This window comes from Hyperolius riggenbachi, chromosome 12 (genome assembly GCF_040937935.1).
Source record: "Hyperolius riggenbachi isolate aHypRig1 chromosome 12, aHypRig1.pri, whole genome shotgun sequence".
Classification (NCBI taxonomy): Eukaryota; Metazoa; Chordata; class Amphibia; order Anura; family Hyperoliidae; genus Hyperolius; species Hyperolius riggenbachi.
Window position 1 is genome coordinate 21,648,178 of NC_090657.1, and position 26,532 is coordinate 21,674,709.

The following is a 26,532-nucleotide window of genomic DNA, read 5'->3' on the forward strand; positions in this document are numbered from 1 at the left end:
TTACAAAGTAGATTGAATGTTTTTTGTTACCTCTGCTCATTAGCAGTCTATTAGGTGTCCCAGAGATAACATACATGAACGATTCACCTTTTTCTATTTCCCACAGCTGTCAGAAGTTGTATTCTGCCAGGAAAACCTTTATGGCTGCAGTCTGCTTATCAGTGATCAGCTACCAACAAGACAAAAGCTATCACTTCCATGCCAACAAGGAACACAGCCAGGCCTCTTGCACACTACATGCGATTCCGATTTTGTTTTTCTTTTTTACTATCCGATTTTTGCTTCCGATTTAAAAAAAAAAAAAAAAGTACTGCATGCTGCTACGTGTTTTTTTTTTTTTAACCAGAATAAAAAATCAGATCGTATAAAATAATCGGAATCGCATGTAGTGTACAAGAGGCTGTAATGTTTTGTACTGTACTTATACACGTTTATCTCCTCACGTAACCTCGGTTACACTTTAACCTCTTGACGACCAGCTGACGCCGATTGGCGTAAACTGGTCGTCTGCGGGTTACCATGGACTTTCCATGTCAGTTCACGGAGGGTGTCTCCGTGAACAGCCGGAGAGCCGCCGATCGCGGCTCGCCGGCAAAATGTAAACAGGCGGGGAAGAAATCCCCACTGTTTACATCATACGGCGCTGCTGCGCAGCAGCGCCGTAAGGCAGATCGGCGATCCCCGGCCTCTGATTGGCCGGGGATCGCCGGCATATGATAGGCTGAAGCCTATCCTTCAATGCGCAGGACGGAAATCCGTCCTCCGCAGCTCACAGGGGGAGGGAGAGGGAGGGAGCGGCGAGATGGCGGAGAACGCTGCGGAGATGGGCTTTGAAGAGCCCCCCCCCGCTAAGCAAATGCAGCCGGCGGCGATCGGACCCCCCCAGCAGGACATCCCCCTAGTGGGGAAAAAAGGGGGGTAGTCTGATCGCCCTGCTGCACTCCTGATCGGTGCTGCGGGCTGTAGAGCCCACGCAGCACCGATCAGTGAAAAATCCCCTGGTCGGCAAGTGGTTAAACATGAGGGAAGCAGATGTTATCTGCAGACACACTGCTCTGTACAGATTTATGTATTTCAATTGTATATTTAAGAAGACAACAAATAAGGTGCGGTGGAACTCTCACTTCTATACACAAGTGATTAGGCTCCCTGACAAATCAAAACACATATTTTTTACACACATATATATTTCACTTCTTTACATGTAGCGTGTGCTTTTCTTCTGTACAACAGAGTAACCAGGCAGCCCGGGGTGACCCAAACCACTAGGAATGTATAGGGGGATAAAAGAGACAGAAGCCCTCCTACTGTAAGTCTGTGAGTTTTATTTCCATCGTCAAAAAAAAGCATAACTTAAAGTGACCCAGAGACTATGTATATTAAGGATGTTTACTTACCTGGAGTTTCCTTCAGCCCCATAAGCACGGATGCGTCTCTCGCCGTCCTCCTGCAGTCAGCTCTGGTATTCTGCTCATTTGGACTCATTCTGACTCAGTGACCTCACCCGGGGTCTTCTGTGCTTGAGCAGAAGCCCCCCTGCTGCCGCCACTAAATACCGGAGCGGTGGGGATGTAGCCATGCTTATGGGGCTGGAGGAAGCCCTGGGTTAGTAAATAATCTTTAATATTCGTCGTGTTTGGTACACTTTACGATTAAAGCCCCAGGAGTTTGTTAGAACTGGATTTATCTCTGCAAAGTCCACATAAATACAGGGTAGATAGAAGCCTTTATGAAATGTATTTATAAAAGCTGCATGTGAACTAGGACTTATAAAGAGTAACATGGGTCATAACTACTATAAAGCAATACTGAAGCAACTTCTTTATTAAAGGCCGATACTCGTCTATAGGAGGAAATGGATCTCATAGACCCTTCCCGGTCCTATGTTAGTGGCTTTGTTTCAGCGCTGTCACCCATTCAGACTTGCCGCATCCGAGAGCCCTTGAAAGGCTTTGGAAGCACTTGTGTCCCCGGGTACTTCTGAAGACGGCTGGCTCTGTACTCTGTGTGGGTGGGTGCTTGTGCATGCGCAGTACAAAGCCGCTCGAAGATCCCCGAAGGCGTATTCCACTGCTAGGTCAAATACCAGAAACAAGGCTGACAGTGCTAGAAAGAAGCCATGACAGAGGGCCAGGAAGGCTCTATGAGATCCAGAGCCTTCCCTCCTATAGGGAAGTATCTGACCACAGGCTTACACCCTCCTAGTAACCAGACTATTTTCTACAATTCAGGGTTCTGCAGCTTTAACTGCTAGCCATACAACTGAGCACACAAATGAAACCACCCCCTCCCCCTTGTTCTTGCCACCAACAGAGCTTTCTGGTGGTGGCATCTGATTACTGCTGCAACCTTCTATTTTTTATTATTTTATTTTTTTTAACTGGCTAGCCGCTTATTTACGCAGCGGAGCTCCGTAACTAAGGCGGGGATGTGCATGCGAACCCCACTAATCTTGTAACTGTATGCCATTAAATGTAAAACTGAGTAAGGCAAATTTTTAAAGCAATCATGGTCCCATAGTGTATGATGTCATGAACCTCGTTGCATTGTGGGAAATAACGTCTTTTTCCAACTCCCGAGCAAGCAACGCTCAGTGCATAGAACTCTCAATAACGAACATTCCACGCAGATCACCTGGCAGGACTAAAAAATGTCCCCGTCAGTGATACATTTCAGAATGTAAATCGGATAGACTATTTAGTCAGCGTTTGCCCATTGTAATATCTTTGCTCTGAGGCCACTTTTTACACTTGCATTGCGTTGCGTTAATACTTTACCGCAGGATTACGCAACGTAAGGCAATGGGCCCTAGCACACTAAGCGTGTCGCGCTGGAAGTGCCCGATCGCAGGGGGGACGGTGCATTACTGCTGGACCTCCGCAGCGGAAGTAATATAAGTCGATTGGCAACACATACTTTTGAAAAAGGTTGTTGGTGGCGCATAACAGTGGGAATACGCCGGGGGTCCCTGGGAATCCCAGTGATGTACTTCCTGTCCAGCAGTGGGTAAGTGACTGGGCGAGGGGCGTGCGGGGGGAGGGCGCTATGCATAAGACCGTGTTGGCGCACTCTGCTTAGGGTCACTTGTTAGTCTTTTTTTGCGTTGCGGTGGCATGCGCATCCAGACCGCAACGCAAATATTAGATGTGCAACCGGCCTAAATGAATATTGTAAAAAATAAACTAATTATGTTATTTTCACTGCAGTTCCTCTTTAAAGCAAGTCTGAAGTGAGAATTTCAGAGAGGGGATGAAGGAGATTAGCAGACTGACTGGTATGTCAGTGCAATACAACTTGTTTTAAGTATTTTAACGTATATCTATTGTGAAAAGGTTGTTTTTAGTTACTCCTTATGAGATTCCCTCTGGTTTGTTTGAATTGGTGTAACTACAGCCAGAACCTCTGGTTTTGGATGGAGTGCATTTTTACTGCCCATAAATGTATTTATGGGCATAAAGGTACTATGCCTGAGATAATGGGAAGCGAGTTCCAATCCCATCAGTAACAGTAAGGTGCCCATACAACAGACAATTTCTCTCAAAGTGAATCTGATCGGAGAGAGATCTGTTGCCTGCCCATACACCAGCAGACCGATTTCCCAGCCAATGCAGACGATTCATGGGGACAGCAGCAGGAGACAGTGGACAGGTACAGTATTAAATGCAGTGGCACGTTCACCTTTGTGGAAACAGTGCTGAGGCTTCCATCGTGTTCTCTAGTCCCGACACGCGATTACCTCCGCGTACCCAATCAACCACATCGGCCCGACATCTTGCAGACCGTCCGATCTGTACATTCCACCAATTTCGGGTTAAAACTGGTTCATTGTCTATAGTGCATGCTTGTGGTGGCACTGGTTTGCATCCGCTTCGATTAATAATTATCGTATTGGATGTTCGATCGACTTCACTTATTTATGTTCACCTTAAAATGTTGCCTTAAAGGACAACTGTAGAGAGAGGGATATGGAGGCTGCCATATTTATTTCCTTTTAAAGGGAAACTGAAGAGAGAGGTATATGGAGGTTGTCATGTTTATTTCCTTTTAGACAATACCAGTTGCCTGGCAGCCCTGCTGATCCTCTGCCTCTAATACTATTAGCCATAGCCCCTGAACAAGCATGCAGCAGATCAAGTGTTTCAGTGGTTCAGACTTATAAGTCTGATCTGACAAGACTAGCTGCATGCTTGTTTCTGGTTTTAATCAGATACTACTGCAGAGAAATAGACCAGCAGGGCTGCCAGGCAACTGGTATTGATTAAAAGGAAATAAACAGGACAGCCTCCATATACCTCTCTCTTCAGTTCCCCTTTAAAGTGAACAAAAAAAAAAAAAAGTTTCACTTACCTGGGGCTTCTACCATCCCCCTTGCAGACATCCTGTGCATGCGCCATCCTGAAACGATACTCCAGGTCCCCCACCGCTGCTAGGTTTCGGTTTACATCGACTGTCCAATCGATGGATACTGCGCCTCACAAGACTCGTACTGCACCTGCGCAGGACGTTCCAGGCGGTGCAAGGACACAAGGGGCCATGGCCACGCAGTATCAATCGACTGGCCAGTCGGTGTAAACTGAAACTTGGCAGTGGCAGTAGAAGCTCCAGGTAAGTGAAACTATTTAGGTTAACTTTAAAAGGAAATAAATATGGCAGCCTTCATATCACTCTCACGTCAGTTGTCCTTTAGTGTGAGCTCCATTTCTCACTTCATTTATAACCATAGTGGAGTGATATCTCCCCCACACACCCTCCACAGTCTGAAATTGGCAGATGTTTTAATATTTAATGGGCAGGTAACACAAGCCGGTTCTTTCAGACACTTCTATTGATTGTATGTGTGTCAGGTCATGTGATCCCTGTGACCCTCTCTCTGATGTTACCCTAATCTGCCAGTACAGACGCACAATGCATTACACACTATCTACAACACTCTACCCGGTGGAAATGAAGGAATATACCATACATTTCATACAATGCCTGGTCACAGCAGTGCTCCTCTGCACACAGATCACTTCAGCACTACAGGAGGAGCTCTATGAAGCTATGGTGGATATTAGTCTTCTGCTTTATTACTTTACATGGTTAAAATATGAAAACTGTTCCTTCTGTATGAAAATAACCAGCTAAATGCAGAGGGGAGGAGCCCCAATATACACACACTCTGCTCATCGTGCCGAATGATCAGAGATGGATTAAAGCATACCTGAAGTGACATGAGATAGACATGTGTATGTACAGTGCCTAGCACAAAGATAACTGCTGTGTTCCTTTTTTTTCTTTCTCTGCCTGAAAGGGTTAAATATCAGGTATGTAAGTGGCGGACTCAACCCTGACTCAGACAGCGTGACCCTCACTGATAAGGAATTCCAACTATAAAACACTTTCCTAGCAGAAAATGGCTTCTGAGAGCGGGAAAGAGATAAAAAGGGGAATTTCTTATCACATGTCTATCTCCTCATGTCACTTCGGGTATCCTTTAAGAGGTAATCTGGTTCTAGGCAAGGTAGAATATTTGGTGCCCTCTTGTGGTCCTTTTTGGTAAGCTTAAGTGGAGAGCGGTCAAATAAGGTGACAGATGGGCCTCTTGACACCCACTAGGCCCCAAGCACCTGCCTAGGTTTCCTGGTGGATAATCCTGCTCTGCGAATGACTGTAGTACAGATTTCCTCTCCACTGACTCATAGTGACATCCCCTGCTGTGTGTACCCTGATCTAATGGCACCCTGACAGATTTATCTGAGGACAGCAGATGTGTTTCATGTTGGTGGTGTAATAGGGGTGCTGCTGTAGTCACATTTCAGGTTCTGTGTAATTTCACATAATTTATTACTAGCTCTCTTTGCAGTGTCTGTACAGTATGTGATGCTAATCAGTTTGTATCTGCTGTCATGAAATGTGTATTATAATAAAGCTCTGACTGTGGACCAGAAATTCTGTGTTTCTGATTTGTCACTGCCAGGTGGGTAGAGAGTGGGCACAAGGTGACTGATCACTGCTGGGGGTAGCATAGATCAGGGAGTGTGGGCAGCTAGGAGTTCATGCAGAGGGCGTGGAAGTGAATAAGATGCAGGGGAAGTGGGACAGGTGAGCTGAGTGGGGAGGAGCACACTGCAGGGGAAGTGGGACAGGTGAGCTGGGTGGGGAGGAGCACACTGCAGGGGAAGTGGGACAGGTGAGCTGGGTGGGGAGGAGCACACTGCGGGGGAAGTGGGACAGGTGAGCTGAGTGGGGAGAGCACACTGCGGGGGAAGTGGGACAGGTGAGCTGGGTGGGGAGGAGCACACTGCGGGGGAAGTGGGACAGGTGAGCTGGGTGGGGAGGAGCACACTGCGGGGGAAGTGGGACAGGTGAGCTGGGTGGGGAGGAGCACACTGCTGGGGAAGTGGGACAGGTGAGCTGGGTGGGGAGGAGCACACTGCGGGGGAAGTGGGACAGGTGAGCTGGGTGGGGAGGAGCACACTGCGGGGGAAGTGGGACAGGTGAGCTGGGTGGGGAGGAGCACACTGCTGGGGAAGTGGGACAGGTGAGCTGGGTGGGGAGGAGCACACTGCGGGGGAAGTGGGACAGGTGAGCTGGGTGGGGAGGAGCACACTGCGGGGGAAGTGGGACAGGTGAGCTGGGTGGGGAGGAGCACACTGCAGGGGAAGTGGAACAGGTGAGCTGGGTGGGGAGGAGCACACTGCAGGGGAAGTGTGACAGGTGAGCTGGGTGGGGAGGAGCACACTGCAGAGGAAGTGGGTGGGGAGGAGCACACAAAGGAGGGGCAGGTGATTGGGCTTGGAAGAGGGTCATAGTACCGTGTTTACCCAAAAATAAGACCCTGTCTTATATTAATTTTTGCTCTAAAAGATGTGCTAGGGCTTATTTTCAGATGGTGTCTTATTTTTTGGGCAAACACTGGTAGTTTTCCTATACGAAATGTACATACTGTATGCCATGTGCAACATACACAGAGCTTGTGGTTTGCAGATAGGCTCTCAATTACAAGAAATTGATTCTGCTGATCAAGTAATTAAGAGTCTATTTCTTGCAGGCAGAGAACTCTGTCAGGCTCCCCAGAGCTATAATAGGATAAGCTGTGTGTGTGTCCTGGGAGGAGGTGAAGTGCTGCTGATGCTTATCACAGGGCTGGCTCCAACAAAAACACAAATTGCCTGACACATATACAGGACTGTGTAGAACTCCCATTATACTGCTGCTCTCCTGTATCCAGGCTTTGTATTGAGCGTGACTTGCTGGTGTCATGTGGGCAGCTGCTAGGGCTTACATTCGGAAGATGTCTTACATTTCAAGCATTTTTGAAATTCCTGCTAGGTTTTATTCTCTGGATGTCTTACTTAGGGGAAACACGGTAGGAGTTGTCGAATAAGTGATCACGGTGGGGGACAAGCAAACTAGTAAAAATGGGATAGTGGAAGCAGGACAAGCAATCTGAGTGGGGATGAACATACAGTTGTAGAGGTAGGATGGATAATGGGAGAGGGTGGAGCATGCAGTGATGCCAGTAGGACAAGTGGTCAAGGTGGGGAGGAGTACGCAGCAGTGGAGGCAGGTCAGTTGAGAAATGCTCTGCAGTGAGACTGGTGATCAAGGTGTGGAAGAGTGCACAGCAACTGAGGTACCCCCAGTGCTCACACCTTTTTAATCTCTAGAGCGTATGGAGTTGGCTTTACCGTCCCTCTCCTCTCCTGGATAGTGATGGTCCTGTCTAGAAGAACTCATGGAGAAGCATGTGATCAGTTTGGTCAAGTGATACATATGTAAGTTTTTCTGATTAACCAGTCATGCTAAAGCAGGATCTGATCAAAGCAAATCGTAGCCTTGCGGATTAAACAAATCACATGTTTATCCATGAGTTCTCCTAGACATGATCGCTACTCCTGGATCACCCCATTAGGTTGAATAAAAGCGCAGCCCATGAAGTTGAGGGTGGTCACTAATTGTACACTCCAAGATGACTACCTCCAACCTCATGGGCTGTAAATCCACAGGCCACACCCAGAGAACTGCTCTGAATTTTTGGGGGGAGAAATCAGCACTCAGGCCATGACCTGTGTTTTGGCAGAAATAATGTCCCTGCGGACAAACTATGAACGCTCACATTTCAACCCATTCTTTGTTGTAACACATCTCATTAGTATGAAGGGTTAATTGTGACTAAGGATGAGTGGGTGAGAGCAAAATTCATTTTCTCCTGCGTTAAAACTGAGTGTGTGATGGGGGCCATGGCAATGGATGTTGGCTCACCTTGGCCGCTGCCTCTGACCCCAGCACTACATGCCCTTCTACATCCTATCAATACTCCTTCCGCTCCTGATACTTCCTTCTTTTGGTTGCAAAGGAGGAAGTATCGGGATCTGGAATCGCACGGAGCACTGGTGCCCGAAGCAGCAGCCAAGGAAAGTTAACACCTACTGCCGTGGCCTGCATCAACTAACCCTTAGGTGAAACTGATTTTGATTCCACCCACTCATCCTTACTTGTGAGGATATGTGTTTCAGTATTCTGTAAAATGGGGACCATTAGCTTATGACCTCCCCAAGAAGTAGCATGGTAGAGTTGCACAGTGGCGTTCCTACCGTCAAGCGGCAGGGGCGGCCCGCACCGGGTGTCTTGATGCTTAGGGGGTGACACCGGGAGTCCTGTGTTGCCGCCCCTGCCGCTGCAGTCAGTGCACATGTTGTGCAAATTTGGGATTTTACACCCCCCCCCCCCCGTGGCCGTCCCCGCTGACAACCTATGTGTGTCGTCCCCCCCCCCCCCCCCCCCCGGGGCCTTCCCCGGTGACAGGCAGGACTCAGGAGCAGCCCAGCTTCAGACCTCCGACCAGCCGGCGACCAGTATGCGGGCGCTAGGACCCAGCGGACACCGCACTGATATGCGGAAGTGACATCACTTCCGCATATACAGCTTGGTGTTCACTGAGTTCGGTGCGCCCGCATACTGGTCGCCGGCTGATACTGAGGTCTGAAGCTGGGCTGCTCCTGCCTGTCACCGGGGAAGGCCTGTGAGGTGAGGTGAGGTGAGGTGAGGGGGAGGGGGGGGGGGGGGTAGGTTGTCAGCGGGGACGGCCACGGGGGGTGTAAAATCCCAAATTTGCACAACGAGTGAAGGGCACCTGTCACTATCTAACCTGGGGGGGATCCCTATTACTATCTAACCTAGGGGGTCCCTGTCACTAACTGGGGGTCGCTGTCACTATCTTACCTGGGGCAGTGGGGGGTCCCTGTCACTATCTAACCTGGGGTGTCCCTGTCACTATCTAACCTGGGGGGTCCCTGTCACTATCTAACCTGGGGGGTCCCTGTCACTATCTAACCTGGGGGGTCCCTGTCACTAACCTGGGGGTCGCTGTCACTATCTAACCTGGGGGGGTCCCTGTCACTATCTAACCTGGGGGGGTCCCTGTCACTATCTAACCTGGGGGGGTCCCTGTCACTATCTAACCTGGGGGGGTCCCAGTCACTAACTAACCTGGGGGTCGCTGTCACTATCTAACCTGGGGGTCGCTGTCACTATCTAACCTGGGGGTCGCTGTCACTATCTAACCTGGGGGGGTCCCTGTCACTATCTAACCGGGGGTCGCAGTCACTAACTAACCTGGGGGTCGCTGTCACTATCTAACCTGGGGGGTCCCTGTCACTATCTAACTGGGGGTCGCTGTCACTAACTAACCTGGGGGTCGCTGTCACTATCTAACCTGGGGGGTCGCTGTCACTATCTAACCTGGGGGGTCGCTGTCACTATCTAACCTGGGGGGTCGCTGTCACTATCTAACCTGGGGGGTCGCTGTCACTATCTAACCTGGGGGGTCGCTGTCACTATCTAACCTGGGGGGTCGCTGTCACTATCTAAACGGGGGTCGCTGTCACTAACCTGGGGGTCGCTGTCACTAACCTGGGGGGTCCCTGTCACTGCCTAACCTGGGGGGTCCCTGTCACTGCCTAACCTGGGGGGTCCCTGTCGCTGCCTAACCTGGGGTTTCCTGTCACTATCTAACCTGGGGGTCGCTGTCACTATCTAACCTGGGGGTCACTGTCACTATCTAACCTGGGGGTCACTGTCACTATCTAACCTGGGGGTCGCTGTCTAACCTGGGGGGGTCGCTGTCTAACCTGGGGGGGTCGCTGTTTAACCTGGGGGGGTCGCTGTCTAACCTGGGGGGGGGTCGCTGTCTAACCTGGGGGGGGGTCGCTGTCTAACCTGGGGGGTCGCTGTCGCTATCTAAACTGGGGGTCCCTGTCACTATCTAGAATTCAAATATACCAGCACTCCAGCTTTCTCAAAGAATCACGCTCTTTTATTGATATTGGTAACCACACACGCCTTGAGAAAGGGGGACCCTGCGAGGCCCCGAAACAATTGTCGGTCATTTCTGTGGATATGTTAGCTCAATAAAAGAGCGTGATTCTTTGAGAAAGCTGGAGTGCTGGTATATTTGAATTCTGGACTTATACTTTGGTGGTTTGCCTATACCACAATACCAAGCACCCTACCTAAGATGGTGTGCCCAGTCACAACTTTTCCTGTTCCTGTCACTATCTAAACTGGGGGTTCATGTCACTACACAAACTGGGGGGCACCAGTCACTAGCTGAACTGGGGGGCACCAGTCACTAGCTAAACTGGGGGGCACCTGTCACTAGCTGAACTGGGGGGCACCTGTCACTACCTAAACTGGGGGGCACCTGTCACTACCTAAACTGGGGGGTACCTGTCACTACCTAAACTGTGGGGCACCTCTCACTACCTAAACTATCTAGGCCAGCCAGCCCAACATAACCACCAGCCAACCAGCCCAGAATCACTGGCAAAAAGGCCACAGCATCACCACCAGTCAGGCCAGCATTTACTTCAACCAGCCAGTCCAGCCACAGCATCACCGCCAGCCAGCCCAGCCACAGCATCACCGCCAGTCAGGCCACAGCATCACTGCCAGGCCTTTCAGCTCACACATCATCGCCAATCCAGACAAAAATAGTATTGCCAGCCAGGCACAGCAGCCAGTAGAGGAGAATTCAGAAGCCAGGTGAGAGGTGTCTACCATATTAATGGGGCATTTTGCCTATTTATTTGAAATGCTGTCTATTTATGTGCCTCATGACTGCTGAATTTGTCTTGTTGGTGGCCTCATGGTTACTGGATTTGTCTTTTTGGGGGCCTCATGATTTGTTGTGGGCCTCAAGATTGCTGAATTTGTCTTGCTGGGGGCCTCATGATTGCTGAATTTGTCTTGTTGGGGGACTCATGATTGCTGAATTTGTCTTGTTGGGGGCCTCATGATTTGTTGGGGGCCTCAAGATTGCTGAATTTGTCTTGTTGGGGGCCTCATGATTGCTAACTGCGAGACTATGGGAAAAGCGGAATCAACCTCATATGAGACAATAGCATTGAGGCCTGGAACCCACTGAAAACCGCAAACGCAAAACGCAACCGCTAGCGTTTTGTCTGAGCGGTTTGCAAGCGGATTCATGCGCGTTTTTGGTCGTGTTTTGCAACATTGTATTTTTTTCCCCAGCGGGTGCCTAGCGTTTTGCGTTTTGCGTTTTTATCCTAATTGGTCCTGTGAATTATTTTTCATTTTGTTACAGTGTGCTGAACCGCAAAACGCTAGCAAAACCGTTCAGTTTAGGTTTTGCTGAGCGTTTCCGCTAGCGGTTCAATACTTTACATTGAAGCGCTAACGCTCCCAAAATGCTGCATGTCCTGCGTTTGCGTTTCTGAGAAACGCAAACGCTCCTGTGGAAGTTGCCCCATCCATTAACATTAGCCCAGCGTTTTGGCAAACTGCTAGCGTATCGCAGTGCTGCCAAAACGCTGCCAAAAGCGCTCCTGTGGGTTCCAGCCCTAAAGGAGTTATCCGGGCAGTTTTAATAAAATTAACCGGGGGCTTCCTCCAGCCCCAAGCTCCCAGGACCTCCCTCGCCGCATCTCTGCTCTCAGCCGTTCGCCGGAGCTCCGACCCGGTCCCCGGCGATGATGTCAGAGCGACCTGGAGGTTGCTCTGTACTGCGCCTGCGCGATCGGCGCTGTCAATCACCGCCACGTGGGCCGGAGCGGACTGCGCAGGTGGTAGTAGTTCTTAGCCTCCGGCGAACGGCTGAGAGCAGAGATGCGGCGAGGGAGGTCCTGGGAGCTTGGGGCGTTCATTTTATTAAAACTGCCCGGATAACTCCTTTAAACCTACTTTTTTTTTTTTTTTAGCTTTTTAAAACAGAAAATAAAACTGGGGGGGTTTTAAAAAAAAAAAAAAAAATACATTTTTCAGGAGTAGGATGGATGAAATTGTTTATCTTCACAGTTTATTTTCAACTTGGATTTTCCATAATGTTCATGTATGAGTTAAAATGTTTGTATTTAGTTTAAATTGCTGTTGGCACTTTGCGATAGATAAGTGACTTTTCGCCACCACTGTCCTAATCTAATGTCCCACCATTCCTAAGTTCATGTAAACTAGTCTCCACCCGTGACCACACCCACATTTTGGTCTATGACCACACACATTTTTTGCGCAACGTAGCCCCAATTACGGGGGGGGGCAGGGCTGTGGAGTCTGAGTCGAAGAGTCGGAGTTTGGGCACCTGGAGTTGGAGTTGGAGTCGGAGTCGTTGATTTCATAAACTGAGGAGTCGGGTGATTTTGGTACAAAATCCACAGCCCTGTTAAGTATTAAGACTAAGGAGTCGGAGTTGAAGCTATTTTGGGTACCCGGAGTCGGAGTTGGAGTCGTGGTTTCATAAACTGAGGAGTCGGAAGATTTTTGTACCGACTCCACAGCCCGGGGGGGGGGGGGGGGGGGGTGACTGTGGATAACCAGCACCGGGTGCCAAATACCCTAGGTACGCCACTGGTTGCATGCAAACCTTCCTCTGCCCCTTTGAAGGCAAGTAGATAGTACGCCGATGGTGGACTGATAAAAAAAGACTTTTTGGAAATACTTCACTTGTCTATCTTTCATGCAAGTTCTTTAAAAACAACACAAATAAGGCAAACACTCTAATGTTCTTTCCCAGTCATGGGAGTGGTCCATGATTCCATACATATCATCATCCATCCCTCTTCCTCCATTATTCTCAGGAGGAGAAGGTCTGCGCAATGTCTCACAGCTAATAAATTAAATGCCACATAGAAAAATAAGCTTCTACAGACGCCAAAAGTGATATAAAAATAATCCAGTGTTTAACATTCATGTTTAGCACCTTCTGATAGTATGTATGATGGAGTGAGTCCTTTTTTCCATGGTGGGCAGTATAGGAACATGAAACCAGCTGTGGGCTGGAGAAATCACCCATAGACAGAAGTCCATATAGTCCTGGCTGATGGTAGGATCTGTAGCTGGTGTCTGCTGCTCCTCTCTATGGTAGTGGTGGTAACCTCAGTCCAGGTATGGAGAAGGCAAATATATTCCATAATACGGCAAACACCACAAACAAGATGTAGATTGTGAGAAAGATCCACCACAGCCACTGACCTGGCAGCCTCTGCTCAAAGTTCCGGAAAACCACCACTCCCAACGTGATGCCCACCACTACACCACCCAGGTGAGCCACAAAACTTGGGTGAGGACAAGGAGGGTAAGCAGAAGGGTAGAACCTCAGCCAGACAGCCCGGCCAAACTCGAAACTCACTGCAAAAAAAAGAAAAAAAATTAATTCGAAAAAGCACCTAAAACTATATTCTATCCAACTAGCCTCCAGCAGGTGGTGACTTCTTCCTATTCCACCTCCTAGAGATGATATCACTGAGTGCTAGGAATAATCTACTCCTGCTCTCTGTAATACAGATCCCAGAGGTGTGTCACTGGGTGTCCTCCCACCAGTCTCCATGAGCAGGGCTGGAGTTACCATAGGAAAAAATGGGCAATTGCCCCAGGGCCCCAGAACCTGTAGGGGCACCCAAGGTGTCCCTCCCCATCTTAACTGTTGCTCCCCAGGGACTCTGCAGAGTCTGTTAAGTTGGAAGGTGATTGGGGGAGGGTCAGCAGCCAGCTCACGGGCCCAGGAGGGAAATTTGGCTGCAACAAAGAGCCTCTAATGATGCTTTTTGGTCAGGGGGTGTCTGTTGGGGGGACCTCAGGCTAATTTTGCCGTAGGGCCCAATTGTTACTTGAACCAGCCCTGTCCATGAGTGGATGCCACTATGTTATCTCACCAGTGGGATGACCACCTCTTCTTTGTAGCAGTATAATCATTGCCATGAGTGGATGCCACTATGTTATCTCACCAGTGGGATGACCACCTCTTCTTTGTAGCAGTATAATCATCATCTCTGGGAGAAGGGTTAAAAGCTCTAGTCCAAAGCCCAGGATTGAGGATCCTCTCAAATAGAAGTTCTCCAGGCCTTGCCTAAGCTCTGAAATCTACAGAAGGTTTACCTGTGGATGTGTTGCTTCTAATGAAAACCAGATACAATTCTGTGACTTCATAACACCTTGCTAGTTAATAATAATATGCTTTTAGCACTATGCCAGATCTTGTTCCATTGTAATTTGTACCAGAACAGGTAAGAGAAAATGAGGCTTTGGTTCTGAACATCCTAATGTTCCCATTGCTCCCTTTCCTGCAGCCCATGCTTCACCTCTCTGCAACTTGAGTTGGAAATCTAGACACCACTGTCTTTTGAATGAATATGAGAAGATGCTTGCAGGCATCTGAAGACTGTTCTCCAGATATGCTGCCTTATGCTGGGTACACATGATGCGTTTTTTTCGGCCGATTTTCTGTCCAATCTATTTCCGATTCGATTTTCCGATCGATTTCCGATTCGATCCTGTTATCTTTTCTCATCTATTTCCATTCACTTATATGAGAAATCGATCAGAAAAATTATTGAAAATAAGATTGGACATGTCGGAAATTATCTATCGAACCATCTATCTAATGCTGGGAATACACGGCTCGATTCTGAGTCATTTAGATGGGTCGATAGATCATTTCCGACACGTCCGATCTCCCGCCCGAACGTTTCCACGCTGGATTCCGCATTGAGGACAATGGAAAAAGGTAAGAAAAAAGAGCGGAAGAGGATCGCCTGCAGAATCTAGCTGGGAATCGATCGAGCAGAAGAATCGAGTGGCAAAATCGAGCCGTGTATGCCCAGCATAACACAAAATTGTATGGTGTGTACCTAGCGTTACATGCAACAAGATGAATGAGAGTCACTCCAGAGAGACACAATTACTTTGGACAACAGACTGGACATCATAACTCATAACCGGGACTTTAACTGCTCCGAGACCAAGGCGAACACCTGTAAGTATTTTTTACCCCTTGCTTATGTTTGCTTTGTAAGTTTATTTAATTAACTGTAAATATTTTTGCATTTTATACATTACGTTTACTGACACTTCAAATTACACTTCAGATCCAAAGCTGAATCTTTGGATGCTCTAAATAGAAAAAGGAGAATCCTTTCTCCTGAATTTTCATTAAAGAGGATCTGTAACATCAAAAGATCCCCTGGGGGGTACTCACCTCGGGTGGGGGAAGCCTCCGGATCCTAATGAGGCTTCCCACGCCGTCCTCCGTCCCACGGGGGTTTCGCTGCAGCCCTCCGTGAAAGATGACGTCAATACTTACCTTCCCGGCTCCTGCGCAGGCGCTCTGACGGCTGTCGGCTCCGAACTACACGGAAATACCCGATCGCCGTTGGGTCTGCTCTACTGCGCAGACGCAAGTTTCCGGCGCCTGCGCAGTAGAGCGGACCCGACGGAGATCGGGTATTTCCGTGTAGTTCGGAGCCGAGAGCAGCCACAGCACCCCCGCTGGAGCCTGCAAAGGTAAATATTGAAGCTACAGTCGGGTCTGTCACCGGCTGTTCGGAGGGCTGCAGCGAGACCCCCGTGGGACAGAGGACGGCGTGGGAAGCCTCATTAGGATCCGGAGGCTTCCCCCACCCGAGGTGAGTACCCCCCAGGGGAGGTTTTTCATGTTACAGAGTCTCTTTAAGCACTATATGCTAATAGAACATTACAGATGATTAGACAGACATTACATGACTTGCTACCATGGTTCCCTAAGCGTATCCTAGAAGCACGTTTGTTTGAAATGTGCACTTTTTGCTGCACATGGCAAAAAGTGCACGACTGTATTGGCCATTGATGTCAATGTCCAGCTCGGGACTTGCACATCGTTTTTTTGTTTTTTACTTTCTAATGTCCTACCCAGCAGTGCATGAGACCAAATGGGGTCCAATCTGCCGAATGCTGGTTGTTAGTTACCGACAGCTCCAGACTGGTCTTAAAACAAAATTTAAATTTAAGAAATTACATTTATTGAGGTATTTACTACACAAGTTGGTAATTTACCTCACTCACAGTAACAACTTTACTACACAGTTTGTAAAATGACAGTTTATTAAAATCAGCTGTTTTCTGCATTACTTAATGTGGTTCACCACTGTCTCGCAATCCAAAAAATCGCCAACATTTGTGCCAAATCACATGCAGTAAATGGGATCGTAAACGCCACAAGCGCCTGAAAAATCACGCCAAATGTGCTCCCAGACATAGTTTGTTTTCAGACAAAACGTGTAGTGGCTTCTATTAGTGTGTGTTAGACCACTATGAACAAAAATGTTAACATGTAGGTTGCATTTCCACTGGGGTGCAGCACCCGTGCTCATACAAATTTGCATCCGTATCTCTATAGCCATGCACGGCTATGAGGATTCGGTTATATGCTGCAGAAAACTGCAGCATGCATCATTTTATTTTTGGTATTTGGATAAAGCCTACTGATTTCAATAAGCTGCAATTCCGCACCAAAATCTATTTGCCGCTATTGGAAATAGAGCCTTAAAATTCATGTGTACACACAAGCTCACAAGTCCATTTCTCCCAGAATACAATGTTCCCTAGTGACCAGTGGTGGCTCCAGGAATTTTTTTTGGGGGGGTGCTATGCAGGTGCTGGCCAATTTACAGGGGGAGCTAGATGACATTTTTTTTTTGGGGGGGGGTGACCAAAAAAGAGGGGCGTGGCCAAAAAGAGGGCGAGGTCAGAAAACAGGGGGTGTGGTAAAGTGCTGGAGTACATTCCAGTGCTATATAAATACATAACGATATGGTGGGATATAAGAGTATGGTCGGATTAGATTGTGAGCTCTTCCGAGAACCTGACTATGTACTCTGTAAAGTGCTTGATAAGATGTTACTGCTATATAAATATAGTATGGACCTTACACTGACAGGATTAGAATGTGAGCTCCTCAGAGGACACGACACAGTGACAAAAACAGTCTTCACCCCCCCCCCCCCCCCTAAAAATAAAGTGATCACAGTACTGTAAAAGCACCTCACAATATAACTGAAATTTAAGAAGGGGTCAATATACACAGATAATTCAAACATAACCAGCTTTATTTCCAATAAATTGAGAATGTTTTTTGTAGTGACTAGTGTGCACATCAATGCAAAACTGTACTGACGGTACATCAGAGTTACATCACACAATAGCTCAGCATGACAACTGCATTCCTCAAATGTTAAGTTTGGTACACACTGTAATGTACGATTGGCCAACCAGTACTACGACCAATTGTACCAAATTAATGTAATTTGAGGCTCAAATAATCTATTGTGCAGATTATGTAGTCAACCTTCATAGTACATGAGATGGCAAAATTGGTCATGTTTGGGGATAACACGATTGGTCATTGATTGGCCAATCATAATATAAAGTGTGTAATAGGCTTTAGAGTGGTCCATGTCATCGCATATATAACTTGAACATGTTACAACACAGGGGTTAGTAGCATTCAGACAACTTGAAAAGGCCAACTGAAGTGAGGAGAATATGGAGGATGTTAATTTCCTCTTAAAAGACAACTGAAGTGAGAAGACTATGGAGACTGCTGCCATATTTCCTTTTAACCCTCCTGGCGGTAAGCCCGAGCTTAGCTCGGGCTATGCCACACAGGAGGATTTTTCAGGCCATGCTGGGCCGATTTGCAAATTTTTTTTTAAATTACATGCAGCTAGCACTTTGCTAGCTGCGTGCAGTGCCCGATCGCCGCCGCTACCCGCCGTGCAATACCCCCCCCCCCCATGCGCAGCCTGGCCAATCCTGGGAGTCAGCCTGGCCTGACTCCCTTTGATGTCACGACGTCGGTGACGTCATCCCGCCATGGCGACGGGGGAAGCCCTAATGGAAATCCCATTTAGAACGGGATTTCCTGATGGGCCTGATCGCCGGAGGCGATCGGAGGGGGTAGGGGGATGCCGCAGCTCAGTGGCTGTCATGTAGCTAGCGCTAGGCTAGCTACATGATTGGAAAAAAAATGTAAAAAATAGTGCTGCGCTGCCCCCTGGCGGTTTTAATTGACCGCCAGGAGGGTTAAACAATACCAGTTACCTGGCATTCTTGCTGCTCTATTTGGCATCAGTGGTGTCTGAATCAGACCAGAAACATGCATGAAGCTATTCTTGTCAGATCTAACAATAATGTCAGAAACACCTGATCTGCTGCACGCTTGTTCAGGGGCTGTGGCTAATAGTATTAGAGGCAGAGGATCAGCAAGATAACCAGACAACCGGTATTGGTTAAAAGGAAATAAATATGGCAGCCTCTACAGTCTACAGCCCTCTGGCTTCAGTTGTCCTTAAAACAATTCCAGTTTCCTAACATGCATCCCTCAGCATTGTAAGCTATATGGCTGCAGTACTGTCTGAATGTAACACCAGGAACAAGCATGCAGCAAATCTTGTAAAATCTCGCAAAGTCAGACACCTGATCTGTATATGGTTCTGACCCTGAACAAGCAGTTGCAAATCAGGTGTCTGACATTGTGAGATTTGACAAGATTGGCTGCAGTATTGTCTTAATGTAACACCAGAAACAAGCATGCAGCAAATCTTGTCAGTCAGGCAGGCTGTGCAGTGCAGTGCAGTACTGCTGCTCAGCTGCAAAAAACAGACAGCATGTCTGGCACTTCTATGCGTATCACATGCTCGCATGTGTCCAATGGGACGCGTTCCACAACTCAATACCACGCACTTCCTCCTTTGGCCGGAAGGAGGAAGTACACGCTATTGAGTTGTGGAATGCGTTTTGAGTTGTGCAACCTCTTTCTCTCTTTATCCCTGCTCCCAGAGATGATGGTATGCAGTATCCCTTTAGTCTCCAGCAGGTGCTCTCTTTAGCCCTGTTCCAAGAGATGATATGCATTATCCCTCTAGTCTCCAGCAGGGGTGATTTCCTCCTCTCTATCCCTTCTCCCAGAGGTGATGCTATGCATTATTCCTCTAGTCTCCAAGAGCGGGCAACCACCTCCTCTTTTTCCCTCCTCCTCTCTTTATCCCTGCTCTGAAAGATGATGAATTATACCTCTAGTCTCCAGCGGAAGACCTCCTCCTCTCTGTATCCCTGCTCCCAGAGAGAAGGATATGCATTATCCCTCTAATCTCCAGCAGGGGACGACGACCTCCTCTGTATCGCTGCTCCCAGAGAGGAGGATATGCATTATCCGTCTAGTCTCCAGCAGGGGGAGACCTTCCTCTATCCCTGCTCCAAGAAATGATGTCATGCATTGACCCTCTAGTCTCCAGCAGGGGGCGGCCTCCTCCTCTCTGTATCCCTTCTCCCAGGGATGACGCTATGTGTTATTCCTCTAGTCTCCAGTAGGGGGCAACCTCCTCCTCTCTTTAGCCTAGCTCTTCAAGAGGATGATATGCGCTATCCCTCTAGTCCCCAGCAGGAGGCAACCTCCTCCTCTCTTTAGCCTAGCTCTTAGATATGCGCTATCCCTCTAGTCCCCAGCAGGGGGCGACCTCCTCCTCTCTGTATCCCTTCTCCCAGGGATGATGATATGCATTATCCATCTAGTCCCCAGCAGGGGGTGACCTCCTCTCTGTATCCCTACTCCCAGGGATGATGCTATGCATTATTCCTCTAGTCTCCAGCAGGGGGCGACCGCCTCCTCTCTTTATCCCTTCTCCCAGAAATGATATGCATTATCCCTCTAGTCTCCAGCAGGGGGCGATCTCCTCTCTTTATCCCTGCTCTGAGTGATAAATGTTGTGCATTGTCCCTCTAGTCCCCAGCAGGGGACGACCTCCTTCTCCTCTGTATCCCTTCTCCCAGAGATGGTTTTGTGTTATCCCTCTAGTCTCAGCAGGGGGCGATCTCCTACTCTCTTTATCCCTTCTCCCAGAAATGATATGCATTATTCCTCTAGTCTCCAGCAGGGGGCGACCGCCTCCTCTCTTTATCCCTTCTCCCAGAAATGATATGCATTATCCCTCTAGTCTCCAGCAGGGGGCGATCTCCTCTCTTTATCCCTGCTCTGAGTGATAAATGTTGTGCATTGTCCCTCTAGTCCCCAGCAGGGGACGACCTCCTTCTCCTCTGTATCCCTTCTCCCAGAGATGGTTTTGTGTTATCCCTCTAGTCTCAGCAGGGGGCGATCTCCTACTCTCTTTATCCCTTCTCCCAGAAATGATATGCATTATTCCTCTAGTCTCCAGCAGGGGGCGACCGCCTCCTCTCTTTATCCCTTCTCCCAGAAATGATATGCATTATCCCTCTAGTCTCCAGCAGGGGGCGATCCTCCTCTCTTTATCCCTGCTCTGAGAGATGAATGTTGTGCATTGTCCCTCTAGTCCCCCGCAGGGGACGACCTCCTTCTCCTCTCTGTATCCCTTCTCCCAGAGATGATGTTTTGTGTTATCCCTCTAGTCTCCAGCAGGGGACAACCTCCTCCTCCTCTTTTTTTTTTTTACTGCTCCCAGAGATGTTATGCATTGTTCCTGTAGTCTCCAGCAGGGGTGACCTCCTCCTCCTCTCTGTATTCCTGATCTCCGAGATGTATGTTATGCGTTATCCCACTAGACCCCAGCAGGGGGTGACTGTCACCTCTCTTTATCCCTTATTCCAGAGATGATGATGTGTTATCCCTCTAGTTTCCAGTAGGGGTCGACCTCCTCCTCCTCTTTACCCCTGCTCCAGATATGATGATATGCGTTATTTCTCTAGTCTCCAGCAGGGGGCAACCTCATCCTCCTCTCAGTATCCCTTCTCCCAGGGATGAGGTTATGCGTTATTCCTCTAGTCTCCAGCAGGGGTGACCTTCTCTCTGTATCCCTGATCCCATAGATGATGTGTTATCACTCTAGTTTCCAGCAGGGGGCGACCTCTTCCTCTTGAGCTCTGCTTCCAGAGATGAATATTATGCATTATCCTTCTAGTCTCCAGCATCAGGCGACCTCCTTCTCCCTTTATTCCTGCTTCCAGAGATGATAATATGCGTTATACCTCTTGTCTCCAGCAGGGGGCAACCTCCTCCTTTCCGTATCCCTGCTCCCATAAATGATGTTATGTATTATCCCTCTAATCACCAGCAGCAGGCGAGCCCTTCCTCTTTATCCCTGCTCCCAGAGAGGATGATATGTATTATCCCTCTAGTCTCTAGAAGGGGGCAACCTCCTCCTTTCTGTATCCCTTCTCCAAGGGATGATGTTATGTGATATTCCTCTAGTCTCCAGCAGGGGGCGACCTCCTCCTCTTTTTAGCCTAGCTCTTAGAGATGACGATATGCGCTATCCCTATAGCCTCCAGCAAGAAGCGACCTCCTCCTCTCTGTATTGCTGCTCCCAGAGATGATGATATGCATTATCCCTCTAGTCTCCAGCAGGGGGCGACCTCCTCTTTATCCTTTTTCCCAAAGATGTATGTTATCCCTCTAGTCCCCAGCAGGAGGCGACCTCCTCCTCTTTTTAGCCTTGCTCTTACAGAGGATGATATGCACTATCCCTCTAGTCTCCAGCAGGGGGCGACCTCCTCTTTCCTTTTTCCCAGAGATGTATGTTTTCCCTCTAGTCCCCAGCAGGAGGCGACCTCCTCCTCTTTAGCCTAGCTCTTACAGAGGATGATATGCACTATCCCTCTAGTCTCCAGCAGGGGTCGACCTCCTCTTTATCCTTTTTCCCAAAGATGTATGTTATCCCTCTAGTCCCCAGCAGGAGGCGACCTCCTCCTCTCTTTATCCCTTCTCCCAGGGATGATATTATGCATTATCCCTCTAGTCTCCACCAGGTGGCGACCTCCTACTTTCTTTCTCCCTTTTCCCAGAGATGGTGTTTTGAGTTATCCCTCTAGTCTCCAGCAGGGGGTGACCTCCTCCCTCTGTTTATCTAAGCTCCCAGCAATGATGTCACTTGGAAAATGAAGAGGAATGGTATTTGCAGAGGAGAATCAATTATTGGGCACTGCTTTGGAGAATGGTTCCATCACTGCTGCCAACCAAATACTGTTCATCTGGAGCTTTGGTGTTGCACCACTGATACATCTGTAATTGCCCTACTGTCCGCAGCAGAGAGGAGATGCCTCGCTGTGTTAGCCAACAGAAATACTGTTGTGGGATAGAGAAAACTAAGAACATTGTAAAAATGCTTTAGCAATAAGTAGGAATGTCATAATGCAGTTTCCAGAGGTCTGCTCCCATTATGCAGCATTCTGTCACTTAGGCTTATATCTCTGATATGTAGGCAGCCTGATCACAGGCGCTGAATACAAACACCATGTTCATAAGCTGATGGCAAATGTCCTGGCTTCTATCTGCCAGGAGTCCAGCCGGCAGTGGCCTGTTATTTGTGTAACATATCATACCATTATTCCAAATCCCTCTCCAGCTTACTGAATGTATTCATCAACTTGTGCTCAGAATTTTTTCGCTTGATAATTTCATTTTATTATTGTGATGCATTTGAATTGCGCAGACGTTTTTCCGCAGTGCTTTCCACTGAACGGAGTTCTCTGTCCAATACCTACCATAGAAATGACTAGTAAGCACCACAAGGTTCATAAGTAGCAGGCTATGCCTGAAGTTCTGCCCCACTCTGTGACTCTCTTAGGGCCCTGTCTCCTCAAATAGCATTTTTGGGATCGTTTTCTTTCTTTAAAAAACGCCTCCAGCAAACACGATTTAAAAAAAAAATCACAATCAATTTGAATGGACGCATGACCCTAAAAACGCTATTTGGTGTGACAGGGCCTTAAATTGGTTATGGTTCATTGCAGGATGTAATCTTTTTTTATTTTCCTTTTAAAGTTCCCTCTGGAGGGCTACTTTGTGCAAACTATCATTTTTACATTGAATTAGGCTGATACCATTTGTTGTCTAACCACCAAGACAGGCATGTCCAAAATCCAGCCCAGGGGCCAAATGCAGACCACCATCTTGTCTCTGGTTCCCCTGAAGCTCTCTACAGTTGATTATTCCATGCAGCCCTCAGGCCGTAGCTGAGATGGCACATGTAGGGGCAACCTAGTATTGCCACTCTCTTTGCTCACCACTGTAGCAGTAGAAGCCACTGATTAGCAGCTGCCACTGTGCCTGTAGCAATATGCCTGCATACTGAAAGGGATATGCTAACTGCACACCGTATATGGGTTATTTACGTGGCAGTGTTTTAAAATGTCACAGGCACAGTGTACCAAACGGCAATCCGCAAACCTGTTTCATTTCGCTAGTTCAGCCTCTTAGCACTCTCAAGAACGGTGAGATGGCCCTTTAACCCCTTGGAATGGGGGTTAAAGGACAACTGAAGCTAGAGGGATATGGAGGCTGCCATATTTATTTTATTTTAAGCAATACCAGTTCCCTGGCTGTCCTGCTAATCCTTTGCCTGTAATACATTTAGCCATAGACCCTGAACAAGCATGCCACAGATAAGGTGTTTCTGACATTATTGTCATATCTGACGAGATTAGCTGCATGCGTGTTTCTGGTGTTATTTAGATGCTACTGAGGCCAAATAGATCAGCAGAGCTGCCAGGCAACTGGTACTATTTAAAAGGAAATATATATATGGCAGCCTTCATATCCCTCTCACTTCAGTTGTCCTTTAAAGGAGGAACATCACAGCAAGCCAGCCTCTTCCTGTCTGACAATTTCTCGAAAAACGTGTGCTATAATATTATCAAATACGGGCAAAACCACGAATGTAAAAACCTATCAATGCACCAAATATGTAAGCGCAAATGCATGCGTCTGCGTTGGATGGTGTGAATGGAACATTAAGACACTGAAAAGTTGGCTTTATGGCACTATATGTTACACAACTGGCTAGAATGAATGCTAGCCTGACACCTCACTGATAAGCAAAGTTGTTCAATGAGATTGTTAAGAACTATGCCTTTGTTTTCCTGCAGAAAATGCATGACTCTTATTTGGCCAGCCGCAAGCAGGTAGTTCTGTCTGCTGTTCCTGACCTCGCCTGCAGATGGCGCATAGAGCCATGTGTATGGACCGTGCACAGGTAGCAGAAGGATGGCAGCCTCTGCTGGTGGAACAATCTGTTGCAGGTGGCTAAAGGACATATAAGGACTGCTCTAGCTTGCAGCAAGAGCCAGAACTTCATTCCCCTTGTCCTGAGGAGCTGCCTGGCCTCTCCTGTCCCTTGTGTCCTGATTTCCTGTCTGTACTCTGATCTGTTATACCTGAACTTGGCTTGTTTGTCTGCTGATTTGGTCCTGTGTTTCTTGCATATATGCCCTGTATATGATTGTATATATTTGCCTTAGTTAGGTTGTGGTGTTTGGGGTTTATGATTGCGGTGTTTTGGGATATTGCTTTATGTCTGTGTTGCTGTGTTTACATCACTGGTGCACTTTTTATAATAAATGTGTGTTAAAATGTATTCAGATTCAGTCTTGCGTTTCTCTGCCATTGTGGTATTACCTAACCAAACCTGTTTATCACAGAGAGGCTACTAATAAATCTGACTTGTGTGAAAATGTAATGCAAAGTGTACGCATCTTGGAATTCGGCCCATGGAATGCAACGCCTGACTTCCAGGGACACAGCTATATTTCACTGGGCTGGCTCCTCATGATTCAAATATTCTGTGCACTGTATACGCTCTACTCCTAAAAGATATAGCAGAGCAGTGTAGTGCTATTCTTTATCTGCTTCCAGCATCAGGACAGGTCCTCATTCCTCTTTTCAGTGCAACTCCACACCGTATAGCCTGTCACTATGCTACTCCCATAGCTGCATGTCACGTGACTCCCATAGCTGCATGTCACGTGACAAGCATCAGGAGTCGTAAGGAAGGTGAGGAATGGGAACCTGTCCAGTCCAGCACTCTACTGTTCCTGTTCTACAAGTCACATCAGTCGTGAGCCCTTAGCCTGCCTACGTCCAAACTGATTACAATTTGCTTGAAAACTAAAATGAATCACAGCTTATTGATCATCTGATAATTAGTCAGGATATTTAGACCTTTTTTCTCTCACAACTGCTCACTGCTGTCTAGTAACTGCTGCCTGGTAACTGCTCACTGTTGCTTAGTAACTGCTTGCTGCTGCCTGGTAACTGCTCACTGCTGCCTGGTAACTACTTGCTGAGCACACAGTTCAACAGTCCGTGGAAAAGAGGCCTTACCCTGAGCTTTGTACACTGCTTCACTGATCAAGGATTATTCAGCACAAATCTGTGAAACAATGCATTATGGAACTCCGTGTAGTTAGTGCAGTTAGAATAAACAACAAAAACTGTAGAAATGACACCCTGCAATGACTGTTTTCCTGAGGTTGCTGGTAATAAACGCAAATTGCAAACGGAACACAGCATGGGCAAATGTGTCCTTCATGACCTAAAATGTCCTGTGCCTATTCTCACCCAGTCTAAGCTAGCTATTTATAGGTCAACAGTGACTTCAGTAGGGTTTTAAACTGATGCTGGGAGTCATCAGCCCTGCCTGGTATGTTACCATAGGCTCGCAATGCTTCTAGATAGTTCTAAATGCTAATGGGGATCCCAGCATTGCTGATGGCTCATTAGTCATGTTGTATGGAGTTAATGGCATTGAGCAATGTTAGCATTGACCCTGGGTTATGAATCAGGGATTGCAGCTTGGTGTTGGTCTACTAGTAGTTGGAATTATGTATTTCTGTGTATGTGTAATGTGAAATATGATGGACGAGCACATCTAGGAGTGTGATGAGCTGGTGGCTCGGGTGGTTGATGGTCTGACCTGCTATGTGGGAGACCTGAGTTCAATCCCTGGGTGGTTCAGCTCTCATGAATAACATGGTACCTGCTGGATGTGATGTGGGGTACTGGCCCAACACTCCCTCCAAGCATGGGACTGTGTAAGGTGGGGTGCAGTCCACCAGGGTGTGTGAGCTCCCCTCAGTGGATGAGGAGTGTGAGTAAGCAAGGTGGGAGGAAAGGTCAGAGTGGAAAGATAAGGGAGGAATAGAAATGAGGAAAAAAATATATTTTTTTTTAAAAATGCATTATTCAAATGATATTTTAATATAATTCCCATCTACTCTCTACCATCACAGCCTAACTGGCTGTTAGGGTTACACACCACTCAGCCAGGGGCTGAGTTGCAGCTTCTTGTCCCATGGTGATGCTGCCATCTCTCATACTTGACAGTCTTCATCCCTCAGGAGTTTGGACTGGAACCTCTGCTTGTCTCAGTGGCACTTCTTGAGTTCTTTCCAGGGATCGAACTCATGTACTTTAGTACTGCTGTCAGCGCCCTTAGCTGTGAGCTATTGCCGTCGCTCACATCCTTATCTGTT

General features: G+C 47.8%; 1 protein-coding gene across 3 annotated transcripts in view; it reads right to left on the bottom strand.

Moving 5' to 3' along the window:
• Positions 1-12,849: 12,849 nt before the first annotated feature.
• The window catches only part of RHBDL3 (rhomboid like 3), a 98,700-nt gene continuing 85,017 nt past the window's right edge, over positions 12,850-26,532 (bottom strand). For 2 of the 3 annotated variants that reach the window (XM_068264072.1, XM_068264071.1), the window contains one exon: positions 12,851-13,626. In XM_068264072.1, coding sequence (XP_068120173.1) covers positions 13,355-13,626 — 272 coding nt within the window. In that variant the 3' untranslated portion in view covers positions 12,851-13,354. Of the gene's footprint in view, positions 13,627-26,532 lie in introns of all 3 variants that reach the window. The other variant, XM_068264073.1, reaches the window with a different exon arrangement.